Consider the following 23,535-nt stretch of genomic DNA (forward strand, 5'->3'; position numbering starts at 1 on the left):
AATAACTGCGCGCCCCATCTTTTCGTATTTTATATTGATCATAAACATATCCGGCGGACCGCGACAGGTATTGTTAGAAGACGATTATTTATATACATTGCTAAAATGTCAAACATTTGTAAGGAAATTTGTATATCATTTACTAGTATATTTTGTATACAGATGGGATTCAAATTGAAATCGTCTGCGGATAAATTACCGAACGGAAATTAATCGCTGATTTTAAATGTATGCATATATAAACCTCCTTTTAACAAAAAGCAATAAAAGCACAAGCTGTCGTCCCCGATTTGCCCGTGCGAACTACACAAGCTAATCTGGGACGACACTTTGCGCACGTGCATTAACGCCTGTTTCCTAGACTGACGCTAAAATATAAATTGACCAGTCTTTATTTTTATTTCATACATATTTCGGTGATTGACTTTGACGTCTCCAACCATCGATTTAAAATGTCAGATGACTAGTATCTTCAGAATGTACATACTAAAATTTGGGATACAATGCTTGTCATGTGATTTTTAGCATAGGTGCGTTTACGCACCTATGCTTATGGTATATACCACATTTCAAAAATCCACATCGATTGGTTACCCTTTATGAAGCCTTACCTGATCAAAAATCAGACGAAATATCTATTTAATTTAGTATATGGTCATTCTTACAATTTTTTTTTGGAAACGTTTTTCTAACGTTTTCTTCCAAGAATATTGCTGACACCGTTTTTAGTGAATTTTTCTAAGACCGTTTTATGTCAAAAAATCTTCTTATAACCTAAAACAAATTTCGTTCGTAAAACAATTCTATCTGCACTATAAATCTCAATCTCCTACGCAGTGGCCTCCCTTATACTAGAAGTTACTGACCGGGCGAAGCAAGGGAAGTAACTGCTGTGAGGAGTTTCTATAAAAATCTGCATTCAGAAATCTGTATTCAGAACTCAATCTGTTGTGCACGTCTGCATCTAACGCTTACCACAAGTTTTACGACAAATTCTTGACGCAGACGAATAGGGTAGCGTCTATTTTCATTTGTGAAAACAATAGTTCTATACAGATCTGTCCGTGCTTAAATTTTGAAAGGCTTGGGTAATTATTTTTCATAAGCGTTTCAAACACTGATGTAAATGGAAAGATTATCTATTTAAATAGTCGGTAATTGTTTGAAATTATTGATTTGAGAAATTCGCGGATGGCGATATCGAACTACATTATACCACGTGACGCCATTCTTCCCTGTATCTTGCACCTATGCTTTTAACGCCATCGGCGCTCTCGTTTATATTTACTGGTCAAGTTCAAAATCGATAATGTTCATAGACACATCACGGACATATTCAATATCGAGAGTGAAATATGACAATAGCGAAACTTATCACCCTGGTAGTTTCTTTCTATTGGGCGTTTCAATGGTTCTCGACTTTGGTACGAAAAGTGGACGAATGCCATCCGGATGTTATAAATACCAATCCAGTCTGTCTGCGGAATATTAATATCCGGTCACAATGATAGGCACGTGAAATTATAAGGTCTATGACAGTCAATCACGAGTTTATTTGGTAAAAGGAAACAGCAAACGGGGGAATTTACCAACATCGGTCAATGGATGAAGGTAGATGTACCCGATTACCTATTACCTAAGACACCATTCGTGATAGCTGAAATGTTTTGCACCGGGAAGTTAAACGTTATATCGTGAGTGTTACATTGGGACCAATCAATCAGTCGCGAGTTTACGTTTACGTGTCGTTTTTTGATGTTAAAATTTTAGGACACATTTTGCGATTTTAGTACAGATAACGTATCAAATCGAGATGGGTAGCGGATAACAAGAGAATATCTGTAGAGGTGTAACGACTTATTCGTATTCCGGAATCGTATTTCGTGTAACGAATTCCGGAATCAAACTCACAGGAAGATCAAATGGAAACAGCATGCAAAACGCGTAGTCACAAACACGCTGTGTCCACCATTGGCATTTTCCTGGTTCAACAAAACCATAAGTTAGTTTAAACCTATTTATTTAGGATCGATTGATTATATAAACGCTCTCGAGTCCGTTTCCTGGGCCTAGAACCAGTACTTGGTGTCTTTTGGGGAGTTCTAAAGAACGCTCCCACGGTGGGGATCGAAACCGTGACCTTCCGGTCGGTAGGCGGACACCATATCCATTACACCACGGCGACCTTTGAGTTAACCATAAGTTAATTGGCTTGGTTTAAGATTTCTGGATTTGGTGACGTCGATTTTAAATGTACTTTTGTTCTCATAATTATGAAAAAGTAAATCCATGTCATTTACTCCGCTTCATGCTTTAACGAATGACGTTCTAGTGTAATACAAGCGTTGTCCGCCCGAAAAAGGAAAAACTTGACCTTAATTTTAGTTTAAACAAAATGACTATTTTTTAATTTCGATCGAGTACAGAGGTCACCTAACGTAAGAGGTCAGTATAAATTCAACCCGACAAAAAATAAGTCTAAATTTCACCTGAATATAACTTTAACACGTCGTAAGCGGCCATCGGTCAGTAAATTGCATGTCAAAATTCATGTTTCACCTGTACTTAGCGGTCACGTTGCTTCACCTGTGTTAAGCGGTCACGTAATTTCACCTGTGCTAAGCGGCCACGTTGTTTCACCTGTGCTAAGCGGCCACATTGTTTCATCTGTGCTAAGCGGCTACGTTGTTTCACCTGTGCTTAGCAGTCACGTTGTTTCACCTGTGCTAAGCGGTCATGAGACAGTCATTTCCAGGTTAACATGCATTGTCTTCTCTCATCTCTGACGACTCAGCTTCTATTTTGATTGCGGACACTGTCTTTGCTATAATAAATGTGGTCCACTTTGAGAAAACAAATAAAAGAATTACACATTTTTTCGCGTTATAAATGGTCCATTGGGTTACAAATGAATGACAAATTCGACTTTAAACTTAACAAATTTGGCATTAAAAAGTACGAAAGCAAGAAAACACAAAAGGGGCTGAAACATAATAAAACGTAGTTCAATGAATACTTTTATTACTCTTTCTTGTGTATATAATCTCAATCAATGATTCTTTAATACTAGTATGGTACAATATGAATTAAGAAATCAAACAAATATGATATTCAACAAATATAATGACTAAAAGAGGTTAGAAGTTGTTATTTTATAGACTAGACTTAAGTCCAATTATACAAACATGCCAGCGAGACTTTCTGTGGACCATTGTTTAACCTTTTACCAATTAGATACGTATTTTGACATACCTTTTAGTCCCTAAGAAAGTTACATTTTATTAAAAAATTTTTTTTTACTAGATTGAAGTTTTAAAGGCTTCATTTCCAAACCTTAGATACTGATAAGCAGCAAACAGCATAAAACCTGAACAGATTGCGAGTTACTCGCAGGGTGTTCTGGTTTTATGCTTTTGCACATTGCCATTTTCACATTGCCTCTGAGCGGGAAATGGTTAAACCTGGCAGCACACACATCACAGGCATACTGTTGAAGACTCTCCATCAAACATGACATGTAAAAAGCTAAATAGACATATACGGAAAGGTTTTGTTGTTCTATGGTGTTCTGTAAAACAACCAAGCCAATAGTTTTGTAATAGTAGAATATAAGCCATCATCTTATTGGTTGTCTCATTGATGTTGATCTTTTCATTAATAGCCATGTATTGTTTTGATGTGCATATTCGTATACATATTTCAACACTATGCATACAAATCTCCAAAACATTTAACAACTCTGAAACAAAAATATTCTCCCCCTGCTATCTTATTAAGTTGGCACAAATGTAAATTAACCTCAAACGAAATGATACTCATTGAAGCTTTCAAATAACTCACTGGGGTTTAATCATTAAATACATAACACAACATAAACAATTAACAAGAACATTCTATCAATTACTACAGCTCAAATGGACTTATTGAAATGCGTTATGCAAAAATGGGTTTTATGCCATGTTTTTAGCTTGCATAGCCCAATACCTGCCTGCTCATTTGTGCAGTCTGGTCAGGAGCTACTCTATCCATTAATGAGACCATGAAACTGGTCAGGAGCTACTCTATCCATTAATGAGACCATGAAACTGGTCAGGAGCTACCCTATCCATTAATGAGACCATGAAACTGGTCAGGAGCTACCCTATCCATTAATGAGACCATGAAACTGGTCAGGAGCTACCCTATCCATTAATGAGACCATGAAACTGGTCAGGAGCTACCCTATCCATTAATGAGACCATGAAACCGGTCAGGAGCTACCCTATCCATTAATGAGACCATGAAACTGGTCAGGAGCTACGCTATCCATTAATGAGACCATGAAACTGGTCAGGAGCTACCCTATCCATTAATGAGACCATGAAACTTGTCAGGAGCTACCCTATCCATTAATGAGACCATGAAACTGGTCAGGAGCTACCCTATCCATTAATGAGACCATGAAACTGGTCAGGAGCTACCCTATCCATTAATGAGACCATGAAACCGGTCAGGAGCTACCCTATCCATTAATGAGACCATGAAACTGGTCAGGAGCTACCCTATCCATTAATGAGACCATGAAACTGGTCAGGAGCTACCCTATTCATTAATGAGACCATGAAACTGGTCAGGAGCTACCCTATCCATTAATGAGACCATGAAACTGGTCAGGAGCTACCCTATCCATTAATGAGACCATGAAACTGGTCAGGAGCTACCCTATCCATTAATGAGACCATAAAACTGGTCAGGAGCTACCCTATCCATTAATGAGACCATGAAACTGGTCAGGAGCTACCCTATCCATTAATGAGACCATGAAACTGGTCAGGAGCTACCCTATCCATTAATGAGACCATGAAACTGGTCAGGAGCTACCCTATCCATTAATGCGACCATGAAACTGGTCAGGAGCTACCCTATCCATTAATGAGACCATGAAACTGGTCAGGAGCTACCCTATCCATTAATGAGACCATGAAACCGGTCAGGAGCTACCCTATCCATTAATGAGACCATGAAACTGGTCAGGAGCTACCCTATCCATTAATGAGACCATGAAACTGGTCAGGAGCTACCCTATCCATTAATGAGACCATGAAACCGGTCAGGAGCTATCCTATCCATTAATGAGACCATGAAACCGGTCAGGAGCTACCCTATCCATTAATGAGACCATGAAACTGGTCAGGAGCTACGCTATCCATTAATGAGACCATGAAACTGGTCAGGAGCTACCCTATTCATTAATGAGACCATGAAACTGGTCAGGAGCTACCCTATCCATTAATGAGACCATGAAACTTTGCATGATTTTTAGCGGACAAGGAAGCTCCTGCTTAGACTATGCTGATACAGAGGCTGGCATGGCCTACACTGGCTGCAAATGGCATACGACTCATTTTCATTTAACATGGCTATATGGTATCATTGGCACAAGCATTAAAACATGGTTATCTTAATAGTAAGTCAATATCTAACAGCTTTCAACATTTAATTTAGTCGGATGTATCTTTCAGGAGATTACATCGTTCTACATAGAAATTGAAGAAATAGCTCTTACTAAACTAGTAACATAAGAAAGAAGTGACAACAGAAAAAATTATTTTAAAGAAAACAAATGAAAGTTTAATCCTTTAAATAAAACTTCTGGTAGTCTAGTTTAAAGAATCCAAAAAGAAGACTTTCTCTCATGGCAAACTTTTAAGATAAAAAATCAATAATTGGAAGATATTAACTGATACTTTTTTATTTACCTAAATTCAATTATTAAGATGAATAAAAGAAGTTAAAATGTTGTTTCCCAATTATAAATTCAAGTTTATATAGTCTTTGAAGAGTCAGTATTATCAATGTTTAATAAAATCACACTTATCTTCTCTTAGTCATTTTTTATATTTATCATAAATGAATATTCTCAACGTGCATATTATAAGGAACAAATGTTACCAAATCACAAACAAACTGTTAGTTATATTTGTAACTATTACAAAAGCACAAATTGTTAATTATTTTCCTACTTAACAAAATAAAACATAATCAACTTAATTATGTCTAAGTAAACAAACAAATCTTTTTCAAGAAATAGGCATTTTCATAACAGAAAATGTAACACAACTACTTGCAATAGAGAGCAGTCCTTGAAATTGGAAGTCATTGAAGTCCAAGCTAAGCGTCACAAACAAATAAGCGTGGTGAGTGCATGATTTGAAAACTTCCCAAGTCAGGGATTCAAAGTTCAAGTCCATACTGCACAATAATACTCCTCTTTCCCATACAATAATATGGCTGTAATCTGTGAAAAGGGGTTTAATGCATCTGCGTAAAATGTCATCATCAGGGACAACACTTTATTCTTTTATGATATTTTTTTCTTTTCAAGAAAGTCTTATCTTCGCAAAAATCAAGTTAAGAAAAAGTCAAAATAATACAAATTACGGAGATATAATTTTCATTTGCCAGAGGCATCATTTTATTTTATGCTTTTTGGTGGTTCATAGATAAATATCAGTGAATTAAAAATGATTGTTTCAAACATTGAAAATTAACAAAATTTATTATATTTATTTATTTTGTTAAATGACATGTTTTTCGTGACGTTATAATCATTATTTCAACAAAAATAAAACAAGAGAGCCCAACGTCGCTCACCGGAGATAACAAGATATTATTGGGACAAATCTTCTGACCAAGTTTCACGAAGATCGGAAAATAAATGTGGCCTCTTGTGTTAACAAGGTTTTACTATAGCCATATAAGGAAAAATGCCCCGCCCCCTGGCAGCCATGTTTTTCAACCAACCGGCATCATTTTTGAAGTTGTCCAAGATATTATCGGGATGAATCTTTTGACCAAGTTTTATGAAGATAGGACAGTAAATGTGGCCTCTAGTATGTTAACACAATTTTACTATAGCCATATAAGGAAAAGTTCCCCGTCCCTTGGAAGCCATGTTTTTCAAGCAAACATAATTATTTTCGAATTCATCCAAGATATCATTGAGACCAATCTTCTGACCAAATTTCATGAAGATTGGACAATAAATGTGACCTCTAGAGTGTTAACAAGCTTTTACTAAAGCCATATAAGGAAAAATGCCCCGCCCCCTGGCGGCCATGTTTTTCAACCTACGGGCATCATTTTCGAACTTGTCAAAGATATTATTGGGATGAATCTTCTAAACAAGTTTCATATAGTTAGGACAATAAATGTGGCCTCTAGAGTGTTTACAAGATTTTACTATAGCCATATATAGCCATATAAGGAAAAATGCCCCGCCCCTTGGCAGCCATGTTTTTCAAGAAAACGTTACTATTTTCGAACTCATCCAAGATATCATTATGACCAATCTTCTGACCAAATTTCATGAAGATTGGAAAATAAATGTGGCCACAAGAGAGTTAACAAGGCAAATGTTGACGCCGCACAACGGACAACAGGCGACGGACAAAAGGCGATCACAAAAGCTCACCATGAGCACGTTGTGCTCAGGTGAGCTAAAAATAATAATTTCTAAGCATAACAAAAAATGTTCGATTTGTTGGAATCTCCATTTTAATTCACTCATGATCATAGAAAAAAAATATTTTCTATGATCACTTGTGAATTAAAATTGATATACAAATATCCACAAATATCATCTATATATTTTCACTAAGATCATCTTTGTTCATAAAACTGTCTATGAAAGGATACTTTACATAAAACTTGCATAATTAAGTGACTTAGCCACTGCATGCACAACGACTTCTTTTAATCATAAAACAAATATTATTGTATAAATTATAACCAGTAAATATAATCAAATCTATGTAAATACATTTCCTTAAATCAATATAAAATACATTTATATTTATGTAAATAAATATGTGACTAAATAATTAATGGTAAAAAAACACTTAAAGCTGATAAACAACTGTAACTGACAATATATTTATATATCGCCAATTACCAACACCAATCATGACCAGAAGTTTTACACTCCAATTTCAAATTTAAACCAATGACAGTAAGTTGGCATTGATTAGCTGACAGTAAGTTGGCGGCGTAGCAAGTCGGGGACAGTGTTAATGGTGATCTGTGCATTCCTGATGGCCACTGCCCTCGATGGTCGCTTTTTGAAATGGTTTTTCATAGTTTCACCGCTCACAATGTCTTTGTAATTCATCACGTGGCCATTTGAAGTGTTGAGTTCATCTATCACAGTGTTCAGTTGCCTCTGGAAAAGAGTAAGATTCACATGAGTCTTCCTCTAGGAAAACAGGGCTTAAAGCAAGGGAGTAAAATTTAGTACCAGATAAGCCTGTGCAGTGCACACAGGCTAATCAGGGACAAAAAATCTGCATTTTTGGAATGTTATGTTTAAAGGAAGTCTCTCCTTACACAAATCCAGTCTGAGATGAAATGGTCATCCCTAATAAGCCTGTGCATACAGCACAGGCTAATCTGGGACGGCACTTCATCCACATGCATTAAGCCCCATTTTCACAGACTGTGGTGCATATATTGTATAAACTGCAAGAACAAAGAAATGTGAAATAACTTCATTATCATAATAAAATCACTGAATTATATCTTGGGCAGGTTTCATTTAAAGTTGTTCCATCAGTGCACAAACATTCACTGTGAAAATAACATGTTTACAAGACATTACTTGTGGTATTCTTTACTCTAATATGCTGAGTAGTAACATAGCTAACTTACATCAGTACTGAGGGAGCATAGGGTCAGAGGCTAAAATGAACACACTTTTAGTGAAGCCATCACCTTTCAACCATTTTTACTGATAATGAACATAAACCATACAAGCATAAAAGAGTGGCGCGTATTAGGTACATACATTTGTCAGACGGAGCCCTGATTCTTTGAGGCACCATTTGAGGTCATCGAGAGGCACCCAGCCCTTGCGTTCGGGGTCGAACTGCTGACACGCGGTCAACAGCTGCTGGGAATGGGAGGCTACAAACTTTCCAAACAGTTGCAGCATGCTGGTGGCAGACTGAAACAGGTCGTGTAGACAATAGCAAAAAATTAATCATAAGCAGGGCTTTTTTTCCTGTTTTTGTGAAGCAGCCTTGCCCCCCCCCCCCCCTATTTTGTGAAGAAATGAGTCACGAACTGTTCAAAATTGTGAAAACATTAGGCACAACTTTCTAAAATTGTGAAAATTTGAGTTGTGAACTTCTTGAAATTGTGATAATTTGAGTCGTGAACTTCTTGAAATTTTGAAAATTTTAGTTGCAAATTTCCTACAATTGTGAAAAACAGCCATTCTCACAGAAGGAAAAAAAGCCCTGATAATAGCCTCACTCTTGGAAAACCAGGCTTAATGCCTGTGCGTAAAGTGTCGTCCCGGATTAGCCTGTGCAGTCTGCACAGGCTTTTCTGGGAGAACAATTTTCCTTTTTAGGGTATTTTTCATTTAAAGTCTCTTCCCAGATAAGCCTGTGTTTATCTAGGACAACACTTTATGCACATGCATTAAGCCCAGTTTTCCCAAAACAAGAATCACATGACAAGTAAAAACAAATGCATTCATGAACATAATTATTTTTTAAGTGTTTCATTATAAAATATTCATATACAATGACAACCAAAAACAGATCCATGCATGGACAGTTTGATCTGTGGAGTAGTTTTAAATCAATGCAAGTAAAGTGTTTTGTGGTAAAATCAATGTTAATTTTGCAATCATAGACGCAAGTGTCAATTTTACTCATGATTGAACGGCAAGTCATAAATGCAACAAGTGGTAGTAAATCAGCATATAAAACATTGTTAATAAAAACAATGTTTATTATAGGTTAATGTCTTATCCTATTTCAAATAAGAATGTGGTATGAAAGAGACAAATATATTAATACATTTACATGACATCAATGCACTCATTTTGCAGTGCAATGCACTTGGTGATTTATTGGTGTTTTCTTGATCCATCTTTAATCATTTCATTAAAAGCTTTTTACATTTCATATAAAAATAAGAAGTAATTAATTTTCCATGATGCAGCCTTTGCTGACTGCACTTAACATGTAAACTGGATTTTTGTAAGATTCTGTAAAAGCGGAAAGTGTCATCACTAATTAGCCTGTGCGGACTGAACAGGCTAATCCGGGACGAAAGTTTTTTCAAATGCATTTTCTATAATAAGGTTTCTATACAAACTGCAAACTTAACCCTTTACCACTTAGATACGTATTTAACCCTTTACCACTTATAGATACGTATTTAACCCTTAACCACTTAAATACGTATTTGACCCTTTACCACTTAGATACATATTTAACCCATTACCACTTAGATACATATTTAACCCTTAACCACTTATATATGTATTTAACACTTAACCACTTAGATACGCATTTAACCCTTAACCACTTAGATACATATTTAACCCTTTACCACTTAGATACATATTTAACCCATTACCCATAAGATACGTATTTTGATGCATTTGTATACCCTTAGAAAGTAACATTTAATTAAAGACCTTTCTCACTAAATTCAATTATTAAAGGCTTCATTTGTAACCCGTAGTTACTGATGAACAGCAAACAGCATAAACCTGAACAGACTGCGAGTTACTCGCAGGCTGTTCTGGTTTTGTGATGGTTGCAAAAGCCATTTTCATTTTGCTTCTTATGGGGGGAAAGGGTTCAGTCCAGCCCCTGTATGTGATACTCACGCTGGTCCGGGTATATCCTCCCACCCCTCCATGCAGAATGGTCATCTCCCGGGATGCCTGGAGTTCCTTGACCTTGGCATAATTAGCCGGGGAAATACCCACCTCCTGGCGACAGAAACATATGTAAACATATTACATACACAAATAATGGAGCTATGATTCATCATAGAGCAGGTTGTGCAAATAAATTGAAGTTCAACTAATTTTTAATATATGGAAATGTTTATCTTTGTAAAATACAATACTAGTATTTTTCAGTGGGCATAATAATGAAAACGTTGAACTCCTTTCAGTTATTCACTGGCTGGCCTTAAAGCAAGAAATATAACAGCATTAAAGAATATGTTCAACCAACTGAGAGAGAGAAATATTGTCAATTTCAATGCATTATTACATAGTACAGTTTTGCTGAAATTGAATGATCATGTCATTTGAATTTAAACTGACTTGCCATTTAATGTATAGTCTTATCCCTGTTTTTCTATCAAAATAACATTATAGATGTGCTTTTATATGTAACATTTAAAAAAAATTGACAATAGCATAGCAACTATGTAAATATTGGTAATAAAACTAAGTGTTATTCATTTACTTAATGGGATAAAACTTTAAAATTAAATGTCAAGAAGAAAGCGCTGAAAATGACAAATGTTTCAATGTCACATTCAATAAAATAAATACGTTTGAATGAACTAAGAGGTTCTAACAAGTTCATTGGGTAAGGACAATGGAAAATATTCATTGACATTTTCATATGACCTTTGCTCTGGGGAAGGGGGTTTAATGCAAGTGCGGTAAGTGTTTTCACAGATTAGAGGGACAAAACTTTCGGCTTTTATGGTATTTTTCCTTTAAAAGAACTCTTAGCAAAAAATTCAGTCAAAGCGGAAAGTCTTGTGCCTGATTAGCTTTGCAGACTGAACGGGCTAATCTTGGATGACATTTTACACACATGTATTAACTCTTTCAGTGCTGGAACCGAATTTTGAAGGCCTTTGCAAACAGTTTGGATCCAGATGAGACGCCACAGAACGTGGTGTCTCATCAGGATCCAAACTGTTTGCTATTCTGATAGTATTCTTTGAAAAAAATCGAAGAAAATGCTAATTTTAGAAAATCAGCAGACGACATTTTAGCAGACAACAAATTTCCCAGCATGCAAAGGGTTAAGCCCAGAAGATGGCTCATATTCCAAATGCCAAGTATTAGAAGAGCCAGCAAATGGACCCAGTAAATAACAGTTTTCAGTAAATTAAGTCTGATACAGAATGTGCTAAGATAACAAACAATATCACCAACACATTTGTTCCACTAAAAAGTCACATGTCACACACAAAAGAAGAAACAACATAGAACAGAGAACGTACTAAACGTATATAAACACACATGTTCCTTTAAATTGATTTATGAGTTTCAAACAAAAACTGTTTTGTTTACAGAATGTTTAACATCACTACATTCAACTACTGAATAACTCTACAGTATTTTAAACCGAATATAAATCAAGAAAAATGTCCAAAAACCCAGATTTTGTGCAAATCCAATACAAATCAAGTAAAATGTCCATGAACCCAAATTTTGTGCAAACCAAAAACAAATCAAGTAAAATGTCCATGAACCCAAATTTTGTGCAAACCAAAAACAAATCAAGTAAAATGTCCATGAACCCAGATTTTGTGCAAATCCATTACAAATCAAATTAAATGTTGATGAAACCAGATTTTGCGCAAAACCAATACAAAATCAAGTATAATGTCCATTAACCCAGATTTTGTGCAAACCAAATACAAATCAAGTAAAATGTCCATGAACCCAGATTTTGTGCAAATCCAATACAAATCAAGTAAAATGTCCATTAACCCAAATTTAGTGCAAACCCAATACAAATCAAGTAAAATGTCCATGAAACCAGATTTTGTGCAAACACAATACAAATCAAGTAAAATGTCCATTAACCCAAATTTTGTGCAAACATAATATAAATCAAGTAAAATGTCCATGAACCCAGATAATGTGCAAACCCAATACAAATCAATTAAAATGTCCATGAACCCAGATTTGGTGCAAATTTCTTACCCTGCAATGCTGATATGAGAGAGAACAAAAACATAAATACAAGACTCACAGTATTTAATGGCATCCTTATCATAAATTGCCTCAATAAACTTTATGGCTATATCAATGAAATAACATTTGTGTTTACATTGAAGTTTTTTCCCTTAATTTATTATTACTTTCAAAAGGTGGACCAAAAATTGTTCCTGTCTCTAAAGTAAACAGGAGGATAAGAAGTTAATTGCAGGACATTAACATTTATATCAATACTTGGGCAAACATCGGCGTACTCTTGCAAAGCAATAAACTTGTGAGCAGACAAAAATGTTCATTCTAATGCACTGTTATAACAGTTTCCTTCATGCGATTGGATCTTAACAAAGGAAACTGTGAGAGTGTCGTCTGCTAAACCTGGGTTCAAGCTGGTTCACTTAAATAGGCGTTCTTCAGTTTGCATTCTTCTGTTTTTGCAAGGATACTTAGTACGTTATTTCAATTGGTCTTTTTCAGACCCAATCAGCCTTGGACCATCAAAACTGAAAATAATATCATCCCTGACATTTATTACGAGTTTTTTTAAACTAAGTTCTCTATAAATATGTATAATAAGACAGTAAATGTGGCAATCAATTGCTACATGATAAGAATCTAGTAAAACTTTCTTGCAAAATGACTATGAAAATAACAACTAAAGTGATAGAACAAATAATAACAAGAGCACCGCATAACGGATTGACCTTTGACCAAGTGACCCAAATAAGGGTGTGGCGTGTAGAACTCATCAAGGTGCAGCTACATATGAAGTTTCAAAGTTGTAGGTGGAAGCACTTTGATTTTAGAGCCAATGTTCAAAACCTTGACAAAATGTTAAGGTTTCAGCACGACGTGGACGACACGACGACGGACATGACATGACACGACGAGCTGGCTATGACAATACCTCCGGTTTTTCTCCGAAAACAGCCGAGCTAAAAATCACCCAAAAGGTCAAATAATACCATTACACATAATTTCTTTGACACATCTATGAAATAATTCTGTTTCTTTACATAATTTCTTTGACACATCTATGAAATAATTCTGTTTCCTTAAAAAACACACTAACACAGTCATCAAACTCACAATTTTAATATAAAAGCTATAATTGAAAGCAAAATATAACTGTTCTTTTCTGTTGTATTTTCCCATACATGTATATATCACTAATAATTCAAGCAAAAATTATTTTACTTAAAATAATATCTACAATTTTTCAGTGGACTTAAATTCACAGTTCATGAAAATGCACATGAAATAGCTATAAAAAGAATGACTGTTTTTACCCTTGCCCCCATAAGAAGCAAAGTGAAAATGGCTTTTCCAACCAGCATAAAACCAGAACAGCCTGCAAGTAACTCCCAGTTTGTTAAGGTTTTATGCTGTTTGCAGCTCATCAGTATCTTAGTGTAGTATTATAATGAAGCCTTTAAAACTATAATCTAGTAAAAAAAAGGTCTTAAATAACATTAAACTTTCTGAGGGACTACAAATGAGTAAAAATATGTATTTAAGTGGAAAAGGGTTAAACCAATAACTGACATTAATTCAAAAGATCGTTAACTGTCAGATAATTAGTTGTGATGGCTTTCTTCATATGTCACAACATTTCACACCTCCTCAATAATTATGAGAAATTATTATTACTAAATGCTAAACTTATAGTATACACTCAAATGCAGAAGTTTAATAAGTACCCATTAATGCTTTGCAAGTAATAACAATGTCAAGAATCACTTAGATTGACAGCTAAGAAAGGAACCATTTTCACAAGTTAAAGAAACATACAGATAAAATAAAATTGGCAAATTAATTCATGAAAATTTAATGAAAAGCAAAAGTATTATCACATATTTGTGGTTCAGTGTATTTGCATTTTCCATCATCATTGACATTTGCTTAAAAGTCCTGACATTAACGCAAAAAAAAAATTACTATCAAACAAATATGAATCTACTGCTTATAATATACGCCTATTTTTTCTTTACCTGCCTGTTATCAATTTTATTAAATGCCATTGATGATTGATGTACCATGAGACACCTACATTTTCATATACATCAAGTGCATCAATCATAAAACATAAAGGTCAAATAAAGGGATCTGGCTGATGCATGTACCTTTTTTAACTATTTTCAGATGTTTATATCTCATCAATTTTCTCATATACCTTAAATATTTTTTATAAAGTCGATTTTAATATGAGTTTTTCTGCATCTCTCAAGTATTATTAAAGCATTTAATACTGAAAAATATCCACTTCACATTCTGATAGGAATACAGTGTTTAGGTCACTCAAACAATAAATAAAAGATGTACAAATATTCAGCCATATTTTATCTTTCCGTATGTTACAATTATTTGCATGTACATTTTCAAACCTACCGCCCATATCTGGGCCTCACATTCATAGCATTTGAATGGCAAAAAGAACAAGGAACTCTGATCTCATTGGCCAGTACGGATTACTGTAGATATTGTAAGACCATCTGTTCACTAAAATTTTTCATGTTATCATGTTATGGATGATGTTAAGCATGCTGAAAAATTATGTAAGTAAAATGTACGACTAAGACACAACATGCAGGTTACCCTCTTACCAGCTGGAAATGCATTTGCAGGAAAACATGCTTCAGTGAAAATTACTGCACAAGAAAATTTTGCTTAACTAGCGTAAGTAAACAAGTGAAATTCTTTCAAGTATCTTATCAACGCATAATGCTCATGTAAGTATTTACAGACAAATTTTTTTGGTTTTATTTATATTGAATGTCATTTTCAATCAAAATTATAATGAAATAAAATGTTAACATTTATGCAGAAGAAATTATACTGTTTCCAGACTTTTTTTTGATGTTTTCGGTATTCAGCATTAATACTTCTTGTTTTTTAAGAGCACTTAATAGACAAAAACTTATTTATTAATTATTCATTTTAATGTTATCCCACTACCTAAGTTATTTTATACGCATGTTTTAATGCAAATGCACAAACAATTTCATTGGTTTTTGAAATCTCTACCAAAAAGTTACAACACAATAAATGTACACGTTTACACAACACTTTCTTACATGGAACACATTGTTTTGGCAAACTGCAAACATGAACATAACAGTGAATTATTCAGCACAAACTCAGTAAACAAAAGCCTTTTTTTTACTTTTTTTGAAAACGAATTTGATGCTAATACACACAAAAAGTCTAAGTAGCAATGGCATCAGTTTGTTTTGCAAGTCAATTCTTACGTAGTGCACGTTAGATTCATGTACATAAAACTAAGACTAGCCAAATGAAAAAAATTAATCTTGCAGAACTTTTTTCAAATTTAACATTAACACAACAAAACCCTGTCACTGTGGTAAATGTGTATTTTGCTGGTTCAGTGTGACACTGTTGATTCATGAGCCTGTATCTGGACAAACTGGGCTTATAACGCATGTGCATAAAGTGTCATGCCATATTAGCCTGTGCAGGCTGCACTGGCTAATCAGGGATGACACTTTCTGCATAATTTAGATTTTCGCTAAGGACAATTTTCCTTTTAACAAAAATTACCATAATGGCAGAAAACTTAGCGTTTGCTTAGCCTGTGACAACTGCACAGGCTAGTATGGAATGACATTAAGCAAAGTTTTACCAGAAGAAGGCTAATATTTTTTAATCGGTATAACAATAATTTTAGATTCAACCCTGTAACATGTTTTTTTAAATGTGTTACAACTTAACTCTTTCAGTGCTGTAACCGAATTTTGAAGGCCTTTGCAAACAGTTTTGATCCTTATGAGACGCCACAGAGCGTGGCGTCTCATCAGGATCCAAACTGTTTGCTATTCTTATAGTATTCGGAAAAAAAAAACGAAGAAAATGCTAATTTTAGAAATTCAGCAGACGACATTTTAGCAGACGACAAATTTCCCGGCATGCAAAGGGTTAATATCATTACCTCAATGGACAGCAAATTCAAACTCTTGCTCTTCTCTGCTGCTTTCAGAATGGTTTCCACGCTGGCATCCTTCAGTGGATTCAAGTTCAGCTGAAAAAAAAGAAAAACGCATTATAATTACCAGTATGTAGATACAAACGGGCCACACTCTGGGAAAAAGGGGCTTAATGCATGTGCATAAAGTGTTGTCCCAGATTAGAGACAACAATTACCGCTTAAAAAAATGTTTAAAGGAAATATCTCAGCAACCAAAAACCAGTTATGGCGGTAAGAGACAAAAAAAGGCTACCGGTAATCAGGACAATATTTCATATGTATGCACTTAGCCCTGATTTCCCAGACACCTGTTCAAAAGTATACTTGGGGCAGTGTTAGAGAAAAACAAACAATTTAAATATAAATTGAATTTTTATATGCACTTAAAAACAAATTTGTTTTCACAACCAAAAAAATTAAGTAGATACAGCAGATGAAACTAAAAATTAGATTTTTGGCCGCCATTCATTCAAGGTTGATTTTACATATAACAATGTTGCGTGGTGAAAGAGTGAGAAGTTTAAACCTGCTTTTAGTAAATTACTTTCCTATACAATCAAAGGGAGATTATACAATGTTGAAATTGTCTGAAAATGTAGGAGTTGTGTACCATGTAGGTTCAATAGGGAATGTGCTACAGGAAGGTTAATTCAATTTCAAAAGGACCATTATACAACAGTAAACTTTTCAAGCATTCTTCAAACCTTATCACTTTTTCTGACTGTGCAAGCCTGCTATCAAACAAGGGATGATGCCTTAACTCTTTGAGTGCTGGAACCGAATTTTGAAGGCCTTTGCAAACAGTTTGGATCAAGATGAGACGCCACAGAACGTGGCGTCTCATCAGGATCCAAACTGTTTGCTATTCTTATAGTATTCAGAAAAAAAATTGAAGAAAATGCTAATTTAAGAAATTCAGGAGACGACATTTTAGCAGACGACAAATTTCCCAGCATGCAAAGGGTTAAGTCATTTATTTCCACCAACAATCCTAAGATGAATGGGCCATTATAGGGTATGTATGTTGGCGGACCTTTTTTTTCATCAATTCTTTGATGATACAAATATTATTTCACCCTTAAATGCGATTATGCAATGAGATGCAAAAACCTTCAAAAGATTTATTCAACCCTTTGCTTTAGTAAATAAAACTTAGTTTATATGTTAACTTAGCAAGTATGCTCAGATGAAGCAATCCTAATAGTTTGATACATGTACTTAATTTAGTGAATATGATCAAATGAGGTTTGCACAACAAATTATGGTTGGTCGACATATTGAAACAAACAAGATTGATAATGTCCTCTTCCATAGATTTGCAATGAAATGTATGTCATTGACTTCTATGAAAAAGCATCTTGCCTTAATTGCATAAAAAAGGGTATCTGCAGAAAATTTCTACAAAAGACACTGCAGACTTCACTTTTTTACTGATGCACATATAACATAGGTTTTTATTAGAATATAATTGCTTAACAATTTATATCAAAATAGAAAAGGCACTCTTTAAAAGTAGCCAATATTTTCAAATGAACCACAGACAAAGATTAACTGGTATGTGATCTAATAAATTGAGATCATTTTAAGCCAATGTATGGGGTAAAAGCTAAAGAAACAAACGATATACACATATAACAATAATACCATTTTTAGAAAATGTTTAAGACTAAAAGATACACTCAGAAAAATAAAAAAATAAGTCATTTCAAAATTGGAGTGACCTTGGCAGCGGTCAGTGAATTACCCACACTTATCTTGCATAGTCTAGTTAATCAGGACAAAGTGCAAAACTAATGGCAGTGAATGACCACTGCCCTATTTGAGGCAAGGGTAAAAAAGGCGTAGAAATAATTTCATGGCCCATCACAACAAATGTTATATGTCTGATAAAATCCATGATCCTCAAAAATGGACAATCAAGACAACTTAGTGTTCTATCAATTGGAAAAAAGCAGTGTTTTGTTTTCGTCTAATTCGGCCCCAATTTCTAATGTCAAAATGTTTATAGTTGTCTGAAATGACTCATTACTTACCTATCACACTCCAAGGCTAGAACCTTATAAAATATAATCTAAAAGAATACTTAATCTTATTCTCAATTTTAAATTATTCATTAGGGAAAAGAACACACAAAACACTTATAGGTGTCTTATAGGGGATCACATTTAGCTGAATGTCGCTATCTCAAAAGTTTTTTTATATCCTTTTGCTGACTAAAATTTGGATTAGACCCCTATTTAAGACTCCAATAAAAGACACCTATATTAAGACACACATATAAGACCCCAATATAAGACACCTATATAAGACCCCAAATATAACACCTCTATATAAGACACCTATATAATACCAAAATATAAGACCCCTATATAAGACACATCTTATGTCTCACCACCAGCGTCTCCAGGCCTGCATTCCTGGACAGTCCCCAAGCAATGGCATCTGCTGCCTTGGTTGTCAAGCGATTGTTGCTGAAAATACAACACACAAATATTGCAAGAATTCAACAAGTTTAATGCCAATAATATTCAGTACATAATAATTACAAGAGCAGTCAGAGGACAGCGCTCGACTATTCGAGTGCTTGACAGTATAACGTAAACCATCATGGGCAAATTGTTCATATTCAATAATTTATTAGACGATGTTTCAAAAATAAAAAAAAGGGGAAAAAAAATTGGGGGGAGGGGGGGGGTTTAGAGGGGGTATAATGTGGGGTGTGGTCATTTATTAGACAATCTTTCAAAAATAAAAAAAGGAAAAAAAAATTTGGGGGGGGGGGTAGGGGGGGGTGGGGGGGTAGGGGGGAGAGAGGGGGGTATAATGTGGGGTGTGGTAATTTATAAGGTGATGTTTAAAAAAACAAGATGTCTTTGTGAAACACAATGTCCCCCTATATGATGTTTGACCTTGTAGGATGACCTTGACCTTGTGAAGGATGACCTTGACCTTTCACCACTCAAAATGTGCAGCTCCATGAGATACACATGCATGCAAAATATCAAGTTGCTATCTTCAATATTGCAAAAGTATTCATAAAATAAGCGATTTGGGCCACATATATTTGACCTCTGACCTTGAAGGATGACCTTGACCTTTCACCACTCAAATGTGTAGCTCCATGAGATGCACATGCATGCCAAATATCAAGTTGCTATCTTCAATATTGCAAAAGTATTTATAAAATAAGCGATTTGGGCCACATATATTTGACCTCTGACCTTGAAGGATGACCTTGACCTTGACCTTTCACTGCTCAAAATGTGCAGCTTCATGAGATACACATGCATGCCAAATATGAAGTTGCTATCTTCAATATAGCAAAAGTTATTGCGAAATGTTAAAGTTGGCGCAAACAGACCAACAGACCAACAGACAGACCAACAGACAGGGCAAAAACAACATGTCCCCCACTACTATAGTGGGGGACATAAAAATTTGGTAGGGGAGAGGTTGGGGGGGGAAGGGATTCTGGGTAGGGGCGTGGGGTATTGTTTGGGTAGAATCCATTGTGGTATTCAGGTAAGTGCTGTTTTGTCAAAGTAATAATAAAATGTGATCATAAAAAATAACAAATGATCTCACACTGACATGAACAAATATCCTCTATTTATTAAACATGAAATTTAAACTTATTGCATTTGTTTCCCCTGCATATAAGAAAGATATACTAGTGTATTACCTCCCCTGTCCTGCTTATATTTATATTAATCAACAAAATTAAACATTAACACAATATTTAATATACAAAATATACAAAAAATCTCATATTCTGATAATATTTTTACTGATCCACTTTATTTTACTCAAATGATGATGTTTCATTGGACTGATAATTATAGATTTAGGATTACAGACCAGTTGCTTCAGTTATATTGTTCAGAGTTCGCCCTATTGGCCGCGTTTGCGTTCTTGAGTTATCATCCAAAAACCATTTTACAATTTTAGGGTCACCGTGACCTTGACCTTTGACCTAGTGACCTCAAAATCAATAGGGGTCATTTGCGAGTCATGATCAATGTACCTATGAAGTTTCATGATCCTAGGCCCAAGCGTTCTTGAGTTATCATCCGGAAACCACCTGGTGGACGGACCGACCGACATGTGCAAAGCAATATACCGCCTCTTCTTCAAAGGGGGGCATAAAAATTGTAGAAACTGCCGTCTGTCGGTGATCTCAGAATAAGCCTCGAAAAATTCCGAAATACAGCGGAAATTTTCGAGTTAATCTAAGGGTAGCAACTCCTATAAATCACATGGACAATATGGACTGAGTAGTTGTCCAACTTTATGTGGCAAAAAAAGAATCGTGTTTAAATGAAAGAAAACCTCCTAAAATCTGTCCATACGAGTTTTTTTGTTCGTCTTATGTGGTTATTCCCATAAACCTGTTAACTACATAAACACCGAATGAACCTCAGTTCATCCCTCTTCGACCCCGAATGATTGCGCGGACGGACAGACTGACATACTGAGTGACTGACTGACGGACAGTTCAACTGCTATATGCCACCCTACTGGGGGCATATAATACCAAAACAGCGGAAAGCTTCATCACAGCAGTCTGTGCAGGTTAATCTGGTATCACACTTTTCTCACATGCTTTAAGCCCCATTTCCCAGAATGCCACTCAATATATTTCAAAATTTCAATAAATTGCGCATTAATTATTTATAACGTTGTACAGAAGCCAGTACTCACGTGAGATCCAAGACTTTCAACTTGGAGTTCACCTTCAGCCCCTGTTTAAGGGCCTCTGCCCCAGGGGCGCCCAGGCCATTCCAAGAGAGATCTAATGACTCCAACATCCGGTTTTTCTGAAATAAAAACAATACCTCTGATTTTAAGTATCTACTTTTTGTTTAAGACTTATATTGCTGTCAAACACTCTTAACCCTTTACCACTCATATATGCATTTTGACGTGTTTGTAGTCCCTTAGAAAATCAAATTAAATCAAAGACCTTTCTTGATAGATTAAAGTTTTAAAGACTTCATTTCAAATGCTCATATACTGATAAGCAGCAAACAGCATAAAACCTGAACAGCTTGCAAGTTACTTGCAGGCTGGTCTGGTTTTATGCTAAATTCTCATAGCCATTTTAAATTTCCTTCTGCTCAGAAAAGTTTCCAAATGAGTCAAAAAGATCAGAAACATTCCTTAAATCCTTGTTCTACCAAGAGATGCAATACAATACAATACAATAGAATACAATACAAGCAATCTAAAACCATTAATTGTTTAACTTTGTTTTTTCACCCTGACTGTTTTTTTAAATCACACGAATAAACAATAATAACCATATGTGTTGTACAAGTAACAATTTACTTCCAGTAAGAGTAATGGTTCCTACCGTCAAAGCCGCTAATACGGCGCTGGCGCCACGGTTACGTATAGAGTTCCAGCTGAGATCCAGGTCTAGTAATCCATCATTCAGTCCCTTGAAAAACAGCAAACATTAACCCTTTGCATGCTGGGAAATTTGTAGTCTGCTAAAATTTTATCTGCTGAATTTCTAAAATTAGCATTTTTTTAGATTTTTTTCAAAAAATACTATCAGAATAGCAAACAGTTTGGATCCTGATGAGACGCCATGTTCTGTGGCGTCTCATCTGGATCCAAACTGTTTGCAAAGGCCTTTAAAATTTGGTTCCAGCGCTGAAAGGGTTAACAACATTGTATATTACCAGAAGTTCCAAAGGTATAAACATACCGTATTTCTAGTTGTTGAATGATACATTGTTTCATTTTCATAATACAAACCAGATATTGGTTGCCAACTAGTTATTTAAGAAGTTTGTTCAGGAAAATCCCTTAATTTTGGAAACAAAAAGAAAACATGTATAGATTTTAACAAGGGTTAAGCATTAAACTATTGAATCTAATACACATGTATTGATATAGTAATTACATAAAGGTAACATAACATTAAATCATTGTGTATCCCTCCATAGTCTATGTGAAAGTAGTGCCTATTTCTAAAGCATTCCTTTTCTCTTCTTGCATAAAAGCCATTTAACATTGTGAGACATGGTCTTTGTGGTTATTTCTTATATCCTATAATTTAATGCCTTGGATTGGAAGCTAACTTGAAAGATGAACTTTTTGGGAGGGTGGAGGGGAGTCTATTATATTGGGCTCTTTTTGAAATCAGGCTTCTGAAAAATGTTTTCTGCAGTGGATCCATTCGACAGCCATTTACTTTCTTAGAAGTTGCAAGACAGTTTGTTTTTTATTACAATTATTGGATAAGGACAGATCCATCTTGTAAATGATACCAGGTTTGGAAAAATTGATACGTCAGAAAGGCAAGAAAAATGCTTTGAAAGTTGACCCTTTGGGAATTGGAATTAGGGTTATAAATAGAACACAACTATCTAGATGTGTGTCAGCAACATGTCAAGCCCATTGCCAATAATGACTTTATTTATTGTGCATGTGCAAAATGCACATGTTTGACCTTTAGTGCGACCTTGACATTTTCTAAGACTTCTAAGTGTGACCTTGACCTTGGAACATTGGTAAATTATTTTACAACCGAATGCTGAATGATGAAGATACAGTCTAGAGAAAATGGTTTATGTCTAATTTTAAATTTTAACATTTAAGGATAATCTTCATCTCTGATTTAGGGAGACAGTTGTCAATCAAACTAAGTGATCTGAGTAAATAAAATACCATTTACTTCTACCTCGTAGTCCAACAAATCCAGTGTCAAAATAATGGAATAAGCATTTTATGTAAGACTAAGAGGGCTGAGCAATTACTTATCTGGCAACTGTCTATTAATGAATGCATG

The 23,535-nt window shown here is 35.1% G+C and overlaps 1 protein-coding gene across 5 annotated transcripts in view; it reads right to left on the reverse strand.

The window, feature by feature from the left end:
- Nucleotides 1-3,004: 3,004 nt before the first annotated feature.
- LOC127832466 (leucine-rich repeat-containing protein 74B-like) overlaps nt 3,005-23,535 on the reverse strand; it is a 70,716-nt gene continuing 50,185 nt past the window's right edge. For all 5 annotated transcript variants that reach the window (XM_052357953.1, XM_052357957.1, XM_052357954.1 and 2 more), the window contains 7 exons: nt 22,090-22,176; nt 21,438-21,553; nt 19,129-19,207; nt 16,701-16,790; nt 10,667-10,771; nt 8,822-8,980; nt 3,005-8,200 (listed from right to left, as the gene is read on the reverse strand). In XM_052357953.1, coding sequence (XP_052213913.1) covers nt 8,006-8,200; nt 8,822-8,980; nt 10,667-10,771; nt 16,701-16,790; nt 19,129-19,207; nt 21,438-21,553; nt 22,090-22,176 — 831 coding nt within the window. In that variant the 3' untranslated portion in view covers nt 3,005-8,005. The remainder of the gene's footprint in view (nt 8,201-8,821; nt 8,981-10,666; nt 10,772-16,700; nt 16,791-19,128; nt 19,208-21,437; nt 21,554-22,089; nt 22,177-23,535) is intronic.

The sequence above is a fragment of the Dreissena polymorpha genome, chromosome 5 (genome assembly GCF_020536995.1).
Source record: "Dreissena polymorpha isolate Duluth1 chromosome 5, UMN_Dpol_1.0, whole genome shotgun sequence".
NCBI lineage: Eukaryota > Metazoa > Mollusca > Bivalvia > Myida > Dreissenidae > Dreissena > Dreissena polymorpha.